Source organism: Vanessa atalanta, chromosome 5 (genome assembly GCF_905147765.1).
Source record: "Vanessa atalanta chromosome 5, ilVanAtal1.2, whole genome shotgun sequence".
In the NCBI taxonomy this organism is placed as follows: Eukaryota; Metazoa; Arthropoda; class Insecta; order Lepidoptera; family Nymphalidae; genus Vanessa; species Vanessa atalanta.
In genome coordinates this window covers 8508764-8526098 of record NC_061875.1, presented here as the reverse complement: position 1 = coordinate 8526098, position 17335 = coordinate 8508764, and the positions used below count along the sequence as shown (strand labels likewise).

At 29.7% G+C, this 17335-nt stretch overlaps 3 protein-coding genes across 3 annotated transcripts; 1 reads left to right on the top strand and 2 right to left on the bottom strand.

Annotated features, from left to right (window-relative positions):
• Positions 1–1502: 1502 nt before the first annotated feature.
• On the bottom strand, positions 1503–7072 carry LOC125064114. The gene is made up of 9 exons (XM_047670916.1): positions 6985–7072; positions 6704–6882; positions 6465–6629; positions 6166–6302; positions 5877–5962; positions 5527–5721; positions 4928–5170; positions 3869–4160; positions 1503–2584 (listed from the first exon to the last, which is right to left on the bottom strand). The coding sequence occupies exons 2-9, from the start codon at positions 6820–6822 to the stop codon at positions 1761–1763; spliced, it is 2061 nt and encodes a 686-aa protein (XP_047526872.1). The 5' UTR covers positions 6823–6882; positions 6985–7072; the 3' UTR covers positions 1503–1760.
• A 1223-nt stretch (positions 7073–8295) lies between these two features.
• Positions 8296–9654, top strand: LOC125064221. The gene has a single exon (XM_047671167.1). The coding sequence runs from the start codon at positions 8611–8613 to the stop codon at positions 9601–9603; it is 993 nt and encodes a 330-aa protein (XP_047527123.1). The 5' UTR covers positions 8296–8610; the 3' UTR covers positions 9604–9654.
• A 1260-nt stretch (positions 9655–10914) lies between these two features.
• LOC125063952 (calcium/calmodulin-dependent protein kinase type II alpha chain) lies at positions 10915–15593 on the bottom strand. Its single transcript, XM_047670686.1, has 2 exons — positions 15480–15593; positions 10915–14730 (listed from the first exon to the last, which is right to left on the bottom strand). The coding sequence occupies exon 2, from the start codon at positions 14631–14633 to the stop codon at positions 13101–13103; it is 1533 nt and encodes a 510-aa protein (XP_047526642.1). The 5' UTR covers positions 14634–14730; positions 15480–15593; the 3' UTR covers positions 10915–13100.
• Between the last annotated feature and the right edge of the window lie 1742 nt (positions 15594–17335).

Sequence of the window (17335 nt, the reverse complement as noted above, 5' to 3'; positions counted from 1 at the left end):
TCAAGAATCTAAATCATATATAATAAAACTAGGACGGGGCCATTTCTGTTCATATAATATTAGTTCGTGTATTCTTGAATGATATTACCTACTACATATTAATACGTAAGTATTGTATTTCAATCCGATAAATTAATAAGAAAATTATTTTGAGAAACAAAAGGGAGATAATTGTTTCAACATGCGACCATGTTGGAACAATTATCTCCTATCTAAAGCATGCAAAAGGCAGTTCCGTATCTCTATAATATTTTTTGGATTTTTATAAGGATGTTCTAGACGACAATATTACAAGACTAGAAGACTTGAACTACTATCATTAATGAGAAGAGAATTCACTTTGTGATGCAACTTGCATGGTTAATCCATTATAGTTTTTAATAGTATGCGATACGCAATATGTAGCACTGAACTCAATAACATGGTAATCAAGACTTAAAACTGAGAAAATTCATTGTTGTTTCTTTGTAACCAGTATTGGCCAAACATCGTGCCGTTGATAAAAATGATTTTTGGTTTCCTAGCACTATTAAATTTTCTAAATCAGTTCACAGATTTATTTTTCTTCGCTATCAGACAAGGGAAGTATGAATGGATGCTGCACGATCACGACAGTGTGACGACGAGATTTGCCGCGGCTGCAAGACATATCCTCTTGAATCAAAAAATGTTATCCACTGCTATTTACTTGATTTAACTAAGGGGGACAATATTCGGGATGCTAATTATAAACGTAATATATATCTTATAGATCTAGATCTTTAATGGAATAGAACTGTATTCAGTTATTACGGAAAAATCAGGATCTTAATACTATTATATATGAATAATTTTATCTGTTTAGATTACACAGATTTCGTTTTTAATTGTAAACTATAATGTAATAAAATATTAGCTTACGAATATATGCAACGAAGAAATATTTCCAAGAAATTACTGATAACATTTTCCTCTCCCATTAAACATCACCTTTTCTTACGTAATAATTACATGAAACTAAAATATAAACATTTTTTTTATATAAATCGGTATATTAATACTACCAATGGTATTGTGTATCCGCCATACAACGTCACCGGACAATAAATAAGGCACAATAATACACATTTTGTACTAACGAGCCAATGAACATTGTCAACATGTCATTTCATATATATATATATATATATATATATATATTAAAATTATCGTTGAGTAGTACAGGGCCACCTGTAGGATCTTATAATAGCATTGTACCATAGTTTTAACTTTATTTTAAAAAAATAATTGTATGAATGTAACTAATATCAAGAAATGTTATTTTTTTTTTAAATGTGTTGTTACGTTATTTCTACAGCTACAGTTACAAGCATAATAATCGAACGCGTATTTCCGCACCTTGAATCGGTTCCTAAAGGTACTGAAATGTTAAATATTTGTAAAATATTGCTAACTCGTAAAAATATAAAACAACATATAACGAACAAACGAAAGTGTAAAATAAAAAAAAACTAAAATTTCAGTCTCTTATTTTTATTAAATGCCTCTTTACCTGAGTAAACACACGATCTCAAAAATAATTATTTCATGCAATGTATCTAGGTCACAATTATTCATTTTTAAACTATTTAACATAATTTTAATAAAAAAAAATCCACAATAATGGATTCTAGTCAAAACAAACTAATCTTATTGTATACATACCCAAACTAATAAATGCTTATAAAATTCATATTACGTTATAAAAAATAACCTCAGAGTTGAGTAAATAGTGAAAGACACTACGAGTTAGCTTTACGCGATTTGTTTTTAGATGGTGTTGATGAAAAGTTACAGTTGAATGCCAAATCTTCTGTAAATATATCAGACATTGAAATGGCATTATTTTTGTTCGGAGTCTGTATGAGAAATCTATCAAATTCCTCAACATTCTCCTTATCCTGCATTTTCACTTCTGAGAAACGATATGTGGACTTCTTGCTCGAACTTTCACTGTTTGGATAGAACTGCATACTATCTGTTGAAGTCTCGTCTTTAAAACCGCTATCGACTCTCATCCAATTTACGTTCGATATTTCTTTTAATGCAGTCTTACTAGTGTTCATAGTCACAGTCAACTCTGAAGGTTTTATGGCACTTTCGTAGTAACTAGAAGCGTTTGCGTAGAATGTATTCTCATTAAAACCACTATCAACTCTTTTAAAACTGGTCGAACTGTCGCCAGTTTTTGTACTATTCGTGTTGTAGTCCAATTGAGATACATTTTCAGTCAAAAATTTGAGATCAACATTATTAAAATCTATCTTCTTATCCTCCATACTTAATGGAATATCAAAATTGTCTAAGCTACTATCTAAGGACATGTGCATAGGACTAAGTGCGACCGGTGCACGAATTTTACTAATCTCATGACATAAAACATTTGTCTTGCGTTTACTCTTAATAGGAGTATCATCTAATAAATTAACACTAAGTATTTTAGTGGAAGACTGTACTTCGTGTGACCGCTCCTTGAAAGATTCCGACCTCACGAATTGATGGATGCCGGTATCCTCTTCGATGGACCACACGACTTGTTTACTAACTGGAGAACACTCTGAATCCACTGAAATGTATATGGCAAGCATGAGAATAGTTACAACATGAGTAAATAAAAGCAAATAACAACCTAATATGCAACAAAAAAGTTAATTCTCAAATACTACATATACAAGTTAAAAGAGTATGGAACTAGATGCATATATTGCCCAAATCATAAGGATAATTAAGTAACTAATACTTATTAACTGAATTCAAGAATCACATAATGTTCACAATTTGAATGTTTATAAATTTATTTAATATATTCGGGCGTAACTCCATCACAAGTTGTGACGATAAATTTGCAATTTTTACTTTTGTTCAAAAGAGTTCTATTCCGAAACCGCCCCATAAATTTTACAATTTTTTGAAACAACGGAACTCTTCAATAAATGTCAGCAAAACAACCGCGATTGCACTTATATACTAGTGAAGTCGATTACTTTTTGTAAAAAAAACTTTTGTTTCTATTGAGTATTTATTGTTATTCCATATCTACTTGGAAAGAAAAAATAAAAATTCACTTAATTTACTGTACCTATAAGCATTCGTAAATTACCAAATATTAAAATACTTTATAATCTAAACTAGCATTGGGTATTGCAGTATTTTGAAGAAATAAAACTCGTCTTAATTAAGTATTAACTACGACTTTAAGTACAATTAAAAAAGAAAACAAACCCACGATCTGACTTCTTTAAGAGACAACATTCATCTAATTTTGAAGTTGATTATTTTCGTCCTGCTAAACCAAAATTAATGAAACTTTATCACAGATCCGTTATATTATTGGGATCAATAAGATAGGCTCGTTATCTAGAAACTCATTACATTTACTAATAAAATTGAATTGATTTATTTTTACTTTATTTTTAAAATTGAGTTTTATATGAATATTGATGATGATTTATGGAGTAAATTTATAGATTTGGTGGAATTCCTCTTTAATTTACGATTTGAAGTATAATGAGATCAGACAAACCACTATCATCATTATTGTTTCTCCTCCATTTCAATACCTTACTCAGTTTTCGACCTACAAACACCTTTCCAATCACAAGAGTAAAGCAACCAATTTAGACATCAAAATTACGCGATATCATTGGTCGAGATTTTATATAATCTATGATATTCGTGGATTTCGGAACTTAGGAGTTGAGTGGCATAGTGTTGTATTATGTTGTAATATAAGATATATTAATCAAGAACTGCCAGTAGTGCATGATATCTAACATCTCGGCGTAAACAAATACTAATAGGCTGTAAGTTTTATTAATTATACATATATAAAGTAATTTAAAATAAATACCTTGAGAATTATTATGGATGGATCCATCAATACTCATGTCTATACTAAAGTCGAGTTTTTGAACTGACCGACTTCTCGACAAACTTGACAAGCTAACACTGCGCTTTTCCAAAAAGGAACCACTCCTTGTTTTTTGTGGCGAATCTTTAAGTGATGTACTTCTTTTCAAAATCGATTTATTTGGTGTTGCTTTACAAAAACAAGTTCCTTTCTTGTCACTCTCAGGCTCAGATACAATACAATCAAGGCAAGTTGCCATTGTTTCTGATTCAGGTGATGTAAAATTATTTTTCTAGAAAAGACAAACATGATATTAAGATCAAAGATTTATTTCAAAGTAACCCACTCCGGCATGAACTTCCCAATATATTAATGTATAATCTTTTTCATATTTCAGACAATTTGCTCAAAACTTCAATAAGTTATACACCTTAAGCTTCCTCATAAATCATTCTCTCCATTGGTAAAAACATATTAAATCCATTCAGTACTTTTTGAATTTTTTGCAGCAGTCAAATGAGGCAGGGGAACTAGTTTTATAATATGTGGTGATAAATAAACATAAATTTAATGTGAATGTGGTTCTAAATACATATAACAAATAAAGATATAAAAAATATATATAAAACATTAAGTATTCTCAAGTCTCAACAAAATAGTAGCTAATAGCTTTTTAGTAAATAATATTCAATTAAATAATTTAGCTTCTATATTGTATCTCACATAATATAGTCCATTCCAACCACACGAGGCAAAAGCCAAATGAAGAACCTTTGACATCGAATTGATGTGATATCCTTAGTCAAGAGTTTACATAATCTGACAATCATTACAGATTTACGAAAAAAAAAGTCGAGGAATCTGTTATCAGAACTTTAGATGTAAAAGTGAGGTGGATATATGTACTAGTTAATTGGAAAAGCCTTGTTTTATAAATATACTATTATTACCTTTAAGTAATGCACAATATAGCTGTGCTATGAGAAAATTGCATGGAATATGTAAATAAAAAAAACAATTATTAATTTATAATCAAAACTATTATAGGGTAAATTTTACCTCTTCATCACTGGAAGTAGCTTTGGTGACAGGTGATATAGAAGCACTTGCGAAGGATGAAGGTGTCTTGGACTCCTGGTTACTGCGCTTCGGTGTCCTGAACTCAATTGGGCTAAAGCATGGTTCAACAAAATCAACAACATCAAGTATCTTGTTACGATAACATGGTTTGTTACTCATTTGACTTTTGTGGAGCGGGGTTCCAAATGTCCGTTTCATACCTTTGGCTACTAAGTCACGACTCTGTAAATTTTTAAATATGATATTAAATACTAGTTTGTAGAATTTGTTTTATAATATTTTTAAAAGACATAGATTCAATTTAATTAAAAAGTATACTACATCTTGACCTACAAAATAGGTAGTTCCTTAAAACAAGGCCTATATTTTTCCATTGCATGAGCAATGAGCAATACTACATTAGTAAGTTTAAGGAATATTTGGAATGTGAGAATATATTAATTGCAAACATTGCTACTTAATAAAGGAAAATATCCATGACACTACTACTACACTACACTATTGTGATTACCATCAATTACAATTGATTCCTATAAATGCATATTTAAATAAAAAAATAAGTAAATTGTTAACATTACCAAATCAGGACTAAATAAAATAGGTGTGTGAGCCTCATAGTGAGTGTGAGTAGAAAGGGGTCGCTGTTCTATGTTAATCTCATCATCAGTTTGTTCAGATTCATCATGTTCCATATCACTGTGTTCCTCGAAAAATAACTTCCGTCTCAATGAACCATTTGCTGTGATTTCATATTCACCATATATATCCTGTTCCTGAAATTGTAAATGAAATATAAAATAACTAATAAAATAAATAACTAATGTTTAAAATCTATATGAATTGTATGGTATTTAATTTAATAATAGGATATTTTAATATGGTTAAATATACTATGTTAATTAAATAATACAAATTCACAATATTTCACCTGTGTGTAAGTGCAGAATGGTTTTAAGATGTTTTCTATCTCAGGAGGAAGATTTGGAGGCAGGGTAAGCATAGTTTGAGCGGCAACTAATGAAAAAACACCATCAGACTGTTTCAATGTACATACAATGCAAATATTCAAGTGTCAAATTTACAAACATTTATCTTAATTTGTTTCATTAAAAATTTTCAATGAGTAATATAAAATAAAATCTAGTTGAATCTTTATTTCAGTTAATATTATTCCCATCAGGAAGTCTACCAAGATAGAAATATAATAGTAAAAGCACCTTCTCTAACAATAGTTGTTTTTTCGCTAACAAAGCTAGTAATGATAAGATTACTACTATCAGCAGATGTTTGCAGAGGTTTGATCTTTTTTGAAATTTCCAATGGACTAGGCATCACCATCTCTTGTGAGAAAAATCTGCAAAAAACATCAATAACACATTACACACATTTCCTAAAATATAATATATGTTGTATGTTTATGGCAAATTAGTTAGGCTATTTAAATGAATCCTATTATTTAAAATATTTTTTTATCAAATAGTTGCTAATTAAATATTCTAATATAAAAAAAAAATACTTTTCGTTTGCTTCCTCTGCGATCTTTTCTAATACGGGATCAGGCGATGGTTCAAACTGACTATTGCAAGCCACAATGTCGGCGGGTACCAAAGTACATGCTTGGTCTATATCCCATTTGAATGATCCATTGCTAGACGCTTTATACATTTTACACATACCGGGACTAAAAAAAAATGAACATTAATTAAAAAATATAACATGATTTCTATTAATAATTAAGAAATAAAAAGTATATACCTGCATATTGGTTTGTGTAAGCTTTCAATTAAAACTTTATCAAAGGGATTCCGAACCTTGCCACTCGTTGGGGGTGTAGATTTTTTATTATTGATAGAATCATCATTTTTATCACTCATTTCGAAAATAGCATATAAACTACATTACCTAAACAACACTAACTATTCGCGTGGATCCATCTAAAACCAAAAATTTATAGTTTCACAAAATAAAAACCCCAAAATTTGATCAAATCCATTGGTAAAACCTAAGAAAAATAAAAGAAGATAAGTGTTAAGTACTTTGGTAGCTTTTTACCGCTTCAAATATTTTTTAAACTCTACTACTGACAATAATGACAGTTACATTTTAACTGATGGTGATGAGACGATCACAGTCCACAGATCACAATTAACTTTTCACAATCACAGTGTACAATAACACTGGATGGAAGTGGGTCAATGCTGCCAGATTTAAAAATCTACTCGCTTACAATAACGGTGTAAAATATGTTAAATTCCATCGCTTTATCGAATTGCAGACATTTACTATACAGCAGTCTCTTATATTTTTAATAATAATAATAATAATAAAGCATTTTTGAAATTTCCTTAACTAGAAAAGTAAAAAAATACATAAGGAGACATACATTTATATATATTTTTTTTATGTTAAAGCCACTAGCTGGTATAGGCCTCCTCCCACAGTTTCCAGGTTTTCCTTACCTGTACTATCTTCATCCAGTCTATACCGGCATTTTTTTAAATTTCATCTACCCATCTTTCTTTAGGGCGTCTTCTGGCTCTCTTGCCACTAAGACCGGACCATTTTGGGACCAATTTTGTCCACCTTTCATCAGTCGATCTTCCCAAGTGGCCAGCCCATTTCCACTTCAGTCGTTTCATATGCTGGAGTCCAGAGATCCGAGTTTGTGATCCGTATGTCATACAGGGGAGTAGACAGCCATCCATAAATTTCTTTTTCAGTTTCAAGGGTAGTTTTGATTTCATTATTTCTTTCAAACTCCAGAACTTAGTCCATGTCTTGTTTATTCTTCTATCAATTTCATCCTTGTGTCTGGAATTACTGAATGAAATGTTTTCCTCTAAATATATATATAGGTGTTTGGATAGGGTTGGTTATTACTTTCGTTTTGGATGAGTTTAATTGTAATCTTTGCTTTTTTCGCATAGATCTGTTATCATTTCTTCTAATTGCTTAGCAGTTAGCTGATTTTGATTGATGATTGATGATTATTAAGGGATTCCCCATTGATGTTAATACCTTTTTTTTCCAGTACAGGTCTATAATGTGTTGTAGAACTGCTATTAATATTGTAGGTGATAACGGGTCACCCTGTTTCACACCTCTACATAATTGATTATATTTTGAATACATTGCAGTAATTGGAACTGAACCAACATGCTCAATTAGAACTGTAAGATAAGAGGAAGTGATCCTAATTCGGCAAGATTTTTTTCTATAAACCAACGTCAGAACCAGCCAATCATTGGATTAATATAAAGTATAATTTGAAATAAAAATTAAAACTTTCAGTGTCACCACTCAGTTATTACTAATAAAGTATTATTATACTTTCCAAGTTTTCAGTTATCGCTTTATCGGTGACTTTGACAATGACATAGACATAAAAGTTCGTTTCTTTAATTTTTATAAATAGAAATAATTTATATTACACTTTTATTAAAAGTTATTACTATCTGTATGATTAAGATGAGATGTATTGATAAATTTTATGAAGTAAACAGAAAGTTAGAACTTAGAAGATTTAAAATTGCAAAACTGGAGTGGGAATTAATCCCTTAAAAGAATATATACTTCCTTAGTCAGTTTTCGATAACTTCAAAGTATCTACAACAATTATTGTAAGTTTTTATGAAAGATTATTTGATATACTTACGTACAATATGGATGATAGTGAAGTAAGCTATGAACCAATGGATGTTGACTTGAGTTCTAATTCCATAAGCGCAATGGAGATTTCATATGTGGATCGAAATTTTGAACATTCACCGATAATCATTAAAAAAGAAAAAGATGAAGATGAAGATGGTATTATTGATAATGAAAAATATCTTAACATAAAGCCTCTTTCTATTAATAATCTAATTGAGAATAACACATTAATGCTTAAAAGAAACAGTGCCTATTCAAAACTTATATTTAAATTGGTTATATGTGTAATAGTGGTACTTTTTTCTGCTGTGACATATCAAATAGTTTATTTTAGATGTAATGAAAGTTTTAATATGGATTTGCTTAGAAATAGTTTTGTAAATAAGGTACATGGACAATCTGCTGCAACATCATCATTATTAAAAGCACTAGAAGGTGAAATGGGGAACAAAATTATAATATTGTATGGAGGTACAGGAGTTGGCAAGACATATACAGTGTCATTACTATTGGATAACATACTTAACTATGGAAACACATATCATTATACAATGCCAGGTTTTACACAATCATCATTGGATTTGATGTTAGGTCTAATATATTGCAAGTCATCTGTAATAGTTGTGGATGATTTAAATAAAAATGATATATTAACTGTTGAAGATCATATAAAAAATTTGGTTAATAAAAGCATAAAGTACTCCAAAAGATTAACTATTATACTGATCTATAATTGTCATACCATGGGTGACCGATTTCACCAAAGGTGTGATGATAAATTTCTTCATGATTTAAAACATAGTTTAGCAACTATTGAAGCACATAAATATTTTATTAAATTTGAATCATTGACTGAAGAACAGTTGAGAAAATGTATTGAAAGTGAACTGACTAAAAAAACACTTAGTGAATCAGACATTGTTGAAATTATGAAAAACTTTAATGTTACACTTGATGGTTGCAAAGGTGTCTACCAAAAGATGAAATATTTAAGCATAATTTAAGTGTAAGGTATGTAATAGATAAACCTATATTAAAGTTGTGATTTGATTATAGATTTGTAGTTTTACTTGTAGAATGTAGTTAAGTACCTATTTAAATAAAAATGTAATTATTTTAACATGTTAGATAGAATCTTAATTAAAATTCTTATTATCAAATTCTCAGTCCTAATCAGTTTTGGATAGATAAAATGTGTAATAATTAAAAAAATAAAAATATTTTAGATCAAAAAAACTTTATTTTAGATAATGTTACATGATAATCGGCAATGCAGAGGTTTAAGAAATAATGTCAAATAGAAATATACTGACAAATGTTTAATACACCTACACTTCCACAATTTTCAATTTATCCTACACAAACATCACCATCTTCATAATAAAGAGCAAATTTTAAACAATTTAGTGGTGCATTAAAGTATGAATTACTTTGGTTAACCTAACTATGACACAAAACAATCTCAATGTAACTAGATAGGGGTGCGATATTTATTTTAATTGAAACTAAATATTACTAATCACTCAATTTAAGTACACCTATATAGTTTCAATATAAAGATCATAGGCTTTACAAATACTCTAACACATAACGCTCCATTAGTACAATACCAATTCTAGCTGAATGGTCAAAATGTTTTCATTTAATTAAAAGCAATGAACTAGCTAATGGAGAATAGATTTTATTTATAACAAGTTTGAAACTGTTTTTGTTAAAATAATAATTATATTTATGCCATATTGCACTGCACCCATATTATTTAATGATTTATATAATTAAAATTGTTGAAGCACATAGAGCGAATGCAATATTCCTCATGTAATAGTAAATTTAAATCACCTCTCAAATAAAAAAAAATATAACATAGCATTACTTAATGTATGAATCTATAAACAATAGTGAACATTTAAATGGTAACTTGAATTACTGATCATTAAGCAAATATTTTTCCATAAACTAATTTTCTATTAATTAATTATCATAACAAGTTTGCGAATAGATAAACATTATTATTTCAATTACTTTAATATTTAAAAAAGCTCTCCTAAATACTTTAAAGCCAGTAGGTTAGTGCATGCAATCAGGAAAAAGTGCTTTAACAATGAGAGAGAAAGAGAGCTGTCTTTTTAAATTTTTATAGTAAAATTCTGTTGTAAGTTATCATAATTATGTCATTGAAATAGTTTCGAACACTGCTGAAGGAAGACAATAACATGTTAATAATGTCATTCCTAAACATACTCAGTATAAGTATTGTTAAATTTTTTTGTAATACCATACATGTGTACATATTTTGTGCAATACTGGTATGTTTCTGTGTTGTAAATATTTTATTTGTTATGAATTTAATACAAATATGTTTTTTTTTTTTGTAATCATTCCAACATATTTTATACATGTAAAAGCTTTTTCAGAACAGAGAATACATTGGAGAACATATGTTTTGGACTGAAATATGTTAATTAGTGGTATAATGTGTAATCTTATAATATGTTTCAATACTATCTTTTAGAGCTCCTTTCTGAATACATAAATATATTAATAATAATATTAAAATTTAAGTTAGTAACAAACAAAACCCTTAACAATGTATTTTTTGAAATAGTTATGATGTAAATATATGAAAGTTATTTAAAAGCAAATATTTAAATTTAACCATTCAGTTAGTTAAACAGACATGGACGAGGTATCAAGAAATACTTTTATCCTTAATGTAAGTCTAGTCTATCTAGTTGTGATGTTTTAATGAAAAAATAACTTGATTCAAAGTAATAATACTATTTGCCAATTATCAAAATTGGCAATAAATAAATTACAAATTTAATGTCTTACTTATAAAATACAAAAAAATATATATATATAGTGACAATTTTAGGTATTATCATGGGAGAGCCCATAACAAAATAAATTAATAATCAACAAGTATAAAAGAAAAATATAAAAAAATAAAAATACTACATAAATAATTTTAGATGATACCAACTTTTGAACATGTGGTGTGCAAATCATATCTATTTACATGTAAGTATTTAGTTCTGTATAATTTTCCAAATTAATTAAAACATTGATTAAATACTAATATGCGTAACAATAAAGACTAGAATACATTTTATAATTTACAGTTATTGGCACTAATTTCAATGATAATGGCACAACTATGTACCTACCTTTCAATAGTGGGAATATCATTATAATCACAAATCAGTTATCTATGATGCAATTTACATTACAATTCCAAACACTTTTTGAAGTATATTTATAAAAATTAGGTTTTGCTAACTATCCTACGATTTACAAAATTGTAAAAACATTGGTTAATGTTGTTTATATATCTAAATTTACTTCTAGAAAATACTGAATTTTTTGCAGACTTAACATTAGCACATTTCTTAAGTGAAACTGTGCAACAATTATCATTACTACCCATTACACATATAATATCACTCTACAAGCTCCTCTCAAATTAATTACTTTGATAAAACAGTCCACTCCTTGCACAGTTCACTATAGAATTGTTATAATATATTTATTTTTTGAGTTTAAAATTATATGAGTTACAATTTTTTAACCTTTTGCAAATTATAATATAATTATATTTTCAACATACATTTCTGATTAATTAAAGCAAAAGCACAGTAAAGTTAACAATATTTAAATCTAAAATTGACAAAATTGATATAATTCACTTAAAACATTATAATATAATAAATCAATACTAGATTTAATAGTTCATGAATTTGAAAAGAAGTTATCAATTGTACATATTCTATGAGAGTAAACATATTTGAAAAATACAAAGTGGCAATTTTTAGTGGGTTTAGTATATAGTGCCAATAACTGCATTAATTTTAATCTTACTAGCTAGGTATTCAATAACAAATAGAACACCATTTTTAAGCACGACAAAACATTTATAGTTAAAAATGTAGAGAGACTTATTGAGAAATGTGCTAATAATTCTAAATCTTGAAAATGTCTGGAGATTTTATATTAGGTTAGGTTACTTGATAATGTTTAAGATTCATTTGTATCAGATCTGTAATATGTTTGAGATTTTTTGGATTTAGAGTTCACCAACGCTTGCATTGAATATTCGTTGATTTTCGATTGTGGCCGAGATCATTCTTTTAATATCCTCTTTAAATCTAGCGTGAAGCTTTGGATATTTATCAGTATCACATTTTAGCCACAAATTATTTTTGGTTTATTCTGGTAGTTTTAACTATTACAGAAAACGAAATAGCATTTTTGCTTATATTGATTGATTACCTATAATTAAATAACTTAATTCTTTGAGATTACAAAGAATTACTAGTAAAATTCGTGTAATTTTTAGCAGAATTAGATATAAATATATTTCGGTAGCCAAGGATTTGTTTGTAATGGTCTCGGCTTATTTATGAAAGGATATAATGCTTTTAATAACATCGCCATTACACAAATCTTGTTTTATGAGACCAAATTCCACTGGCTTGGTGTAGCCTTTAAGAGAAGGGACTAGTTAGGAGCGATGGAAGTGAACTGCAGTCCACTTGTTGAAGCGTTTGTGCCAAATACGTGTTTCTTGAGTCTGGTTTGTAGACCGTCGCCCTTCACCGTCCACACTCTGCGTAACACACACATAAGCTATAACAGCTACATCATCTCCAAGTAAGTGTACTCTGGGATTTAAAATTGTAGTATTTGTTTTTACGTGCGTTGGGGTGTTATCAATAAAGAATTTATGGAACTCTACGCCTTCTATGAGATTTCCTAGTGCGTCTGGATCAAATGCAGTAACAGTGGGATCACATAATTTCGAATAAGTTTCATAATCTCCATTATTAATGGCATCGATCAGAACTTCAGTTGCTTTGATTACTTCTGCTCGGCGCAGAGAAGCATTACTGTCGCCGCGAGCCTTTCCAAACGAGTCCGCTTTAGTGAGACTCTCTTCATCGTGTTCTTTAGAGATGACTGTACACGCTCTGTCAACTCCCTTTTTGTCTTTGTCCAGATCATCATCTTCTAAGGTAGTACTACTATCAGTTGATTCTTTTACTTGCGAACCATCTCCTTTCTTATTGACCATGGATTTGCCAGAAAAGTTGCGAGTAGCAAGCATAGTGGTTAAAATGGCCCCCTTCAATTTGCGGCGAGCATTGAATTTCTTCAAACAGTCCACTGTTTCTTGTCTATGCATAACCGATGCAACACGCTCACGATGGCAGATCCATGGGTGCTTCAATGCCTCAGAAGCAGTTATTCTCTTGCTCGGGTTAACCGTCAACATTTGGTTAATTAGACTTTTAGCTTCAGGCGTTACAGTATCCCATTCGGGAGATGGGTAATCATAAGCACCAGCTTTAATTTGTCCGTATAATCGATGTTGATCTTCATCCCAAAATGGTGGGTATCCAACTAACAAAATATATAATATAACGCCACATGCCCATATATCCACTGGCTTGCCGTAAGGTTCCTTTTTAAGCACTTCTGGTGACAGATATCCAGGAGTACCAGCGAATCCAAACCATGCTTGTTGATCACCCTGGACTTCGATAGCGAGTCCGAAATCAGCTAATTTCACTGCAGCTCCTTTAGCTTTGCTGGCAAGTAATAAGTTTTCAGGTTTGAGGTCTCTATGAACAACTCCATTATGATGGCAATGATGCACGGATTCCAAAATTTGTTGAATACAGTGAGATGCATCTGCTTCAGAATAAAACTCTCGTGCTACTATATCTTCAAATAATTCTCCACCAGTCACTAAATCAAATACGAGATAGTGAAAATGTTCCTCTTGAATAGAGTCATGTAATCTAACGATATTGGGATGTTGTAATTTTCGACAAATTCGAGCTTCTCTTTCTAATTTTTGAAAATCTCTGGCCGAGAGTTTCTTGGTATTGATTATTTTGGCCGCAAATTCGTATCCAGTTGATTTTTGAACAGCGCGTCTTACTATTGAAAATGCCCCCTTCCCTAATTCTTCTTTGAGGTCATAATTATCCGAGAAGCGCGTACTAACACTTTCACGATTTGGATTCGCCATATTTAATAAGAATGCTAACTTTACCTGTCTTGAAAGTTGAGTTCAACTTACTCTTCAACCTTGAGCGCAGATTTGTTCTGTTCTAAGTACAATTAATCTGAAACAAGTTAAATATCGAAATTTACTACTAAGATCTTTAACGAAGAAAATGTATATACTTTTTTATATTCATAAAATTAATTAAACGAGCGTTCGCAATTGTATAAGGTAATTTAGAGATTACCCATTCCTCCGAGCATCAATTGTAAGTGATTATTTAATTTGTCGTATTAATTAATAATTAAGAGATATAATAATTAAATAATTGCACTCGTGATGAAATAATAAAAATTTTAGGCCAGTTTCTTATTTGAAGAACATCATAACATGAGATATAACTTGATATTGATTAAAGATACTATTTTTGTCATCCAAGCTAAAATGAAATTTCCAAGCTGAATATAAAACACGTAGATGCCTAGACAAAAGTTATCATGATCACAAACATAGACTTCTAATATTAACACTACGGTACCGGGATGACATTTCGTTAGCGCAAAATAATCGATACACCATTGTCTCACCACATTCACAAAATCTGGAGGATTTAAAATTATTTAATTTAACAGTATCATAAATTATGTACAAAATACTTGGATATAATGTAAAAAAATCCATACTATTTTTCATTAATAACACTCAATTACATTTTAATAAGATGATCAGTGCGCAACTTTCGACGATATTCTTAGCAGTTGTAACTCGTATAGACTACTCGCGATGTATTTTTAATGACGAAAATTATGTCAAGCAAATTAAATAAGATAATTGACAGCAACATATTTCGAGATTAAAAAAGTTATTTACCTATTATGTGCCCATTTTACACAATATTAGCGAGATGAAGACCGAAAGCTAAGGGCCTGGCCCTACACCACACTCTCCTTCTGCTCGGGACACGAGCTTCGGGGTCAAACTCATAGACATTTATGTGTTGCTATAACGGTGTTACTTGATGTATATATTAAAAAATGTTTGTTCCAAAAATACGTTTCTCTTAGCGTATTGTTTGGTTTTTGATAAGAAATTAGATACAAAACATAAATATGCATATTAAACATTTCCATGACCAAACAATAACGAGTTTAATCAGTTTTATTTATTCATTTTTCGAGATGTAAACACCACGCAGCAAACAGAAAATCGATAGACTAGCGCAGCGCTAAACCAAAGAGAATATTCTACGATATCATAAACCAGCGCCATCTATCAATGTGACACGAAGTTTGGAATGACTAAAAATATATTAGTATGTTACGGAATTAATAGGTATTTGTAAAGAGTATTGACTATTGTATCAATAAATATAAATGAATGCCTTAAATTAAATTGAGTAAAGTATTACGAATGTTTTTTTTAAGTAAAATTAGTTTTTAGTAGGTATCATCAAAGTTTACATATTAGAGCAAATAAATGTATTTTTCGTTTTATATAATATTATTACATACTTACCTAGTCAACATCCGACATCTCACCGCATGTCGAACGCTGTTTTTTTTACGCAATGTTTCAAATAATCGTTGTTTGAATAAAATATTTTGGTATATCTATAATATAGTTTTGCTGTAGTTTAGACCTAGATTAGACTTTGTATAATCATATCGATAAACTCGATGATGCCTATGCAAAATACAAGTATCTGCATAATATTATATTAAGTACAGTTAAGTCCTTCAATATATTATTATATTGTGATTCGATGTTATGTCGAGCCGTTTAGGTGGGTACCGCCCACGCTCATCAATTATTCTAAAGCCAAATATCAATACTACGTATTTTTCTGTTCCTGTTGGCCTCAGTCACTTGATTATAGACTAGACTTTTATATTTTTTTATACAACTGACTAGTATCGTATATAATGTAAAATATCGTGCTTGCGAAATGACGGCGTAATGATTGATTTATAATACTTGCAGAACCAATGACTATTGACCACGAATCATAAGGTATAAGGTATCCCTTTTCTTGCTCTCTTTCTAATTTGCTAAATAGTAACTCTAAGATCAATGATAATGCTAACCCTTAAAATAAATGTATCTATTTTGGCAATATATTAAAGCCCACTGTATAACACATAGTTACATAAAGAATAGGTATATTTATTTATGAACACAGGAATCCAGCCTTCGTCATAGAAATGCTCGAACTCACAATAACCTTTCGACTTATCTTATATTGGTACAATAAGACATTAAAAATAGTCAGATTGGTATATTTAAATATAGATTGTAGAATTGGTTTTATTTATCTTGACAAAAAAGCTAAATAAATAAATCTACTCAAATATTGTAACCAAAAATATTTCAACAATAATGACTACCACAATAAATAGATTATCACAATGATGCAATTATAAAACAATTATAAATGTATTTATATCAAAATTTTTTTCCTGTTTCACATAACAACTATTGAACTGATTGTTATGAAAATTTATGTTAAGTATAATAGTTTTATGAAACTATAAACTATTATAAAAAAATCATATTCAATAGCTATGTCCGCACTGAAACTAGACGGAAGTAAGTATTAAATATTGTTTTTGCATATTTTTTGAGTTACAGCTTATTGTGCGAACATAGTTGAAGAGTAAATTGCCGGTCCGGAGGCTTTCGAAGCGAACGCTGCCAAAATATGAGAGATTTGTAGATCTAGAAAATGT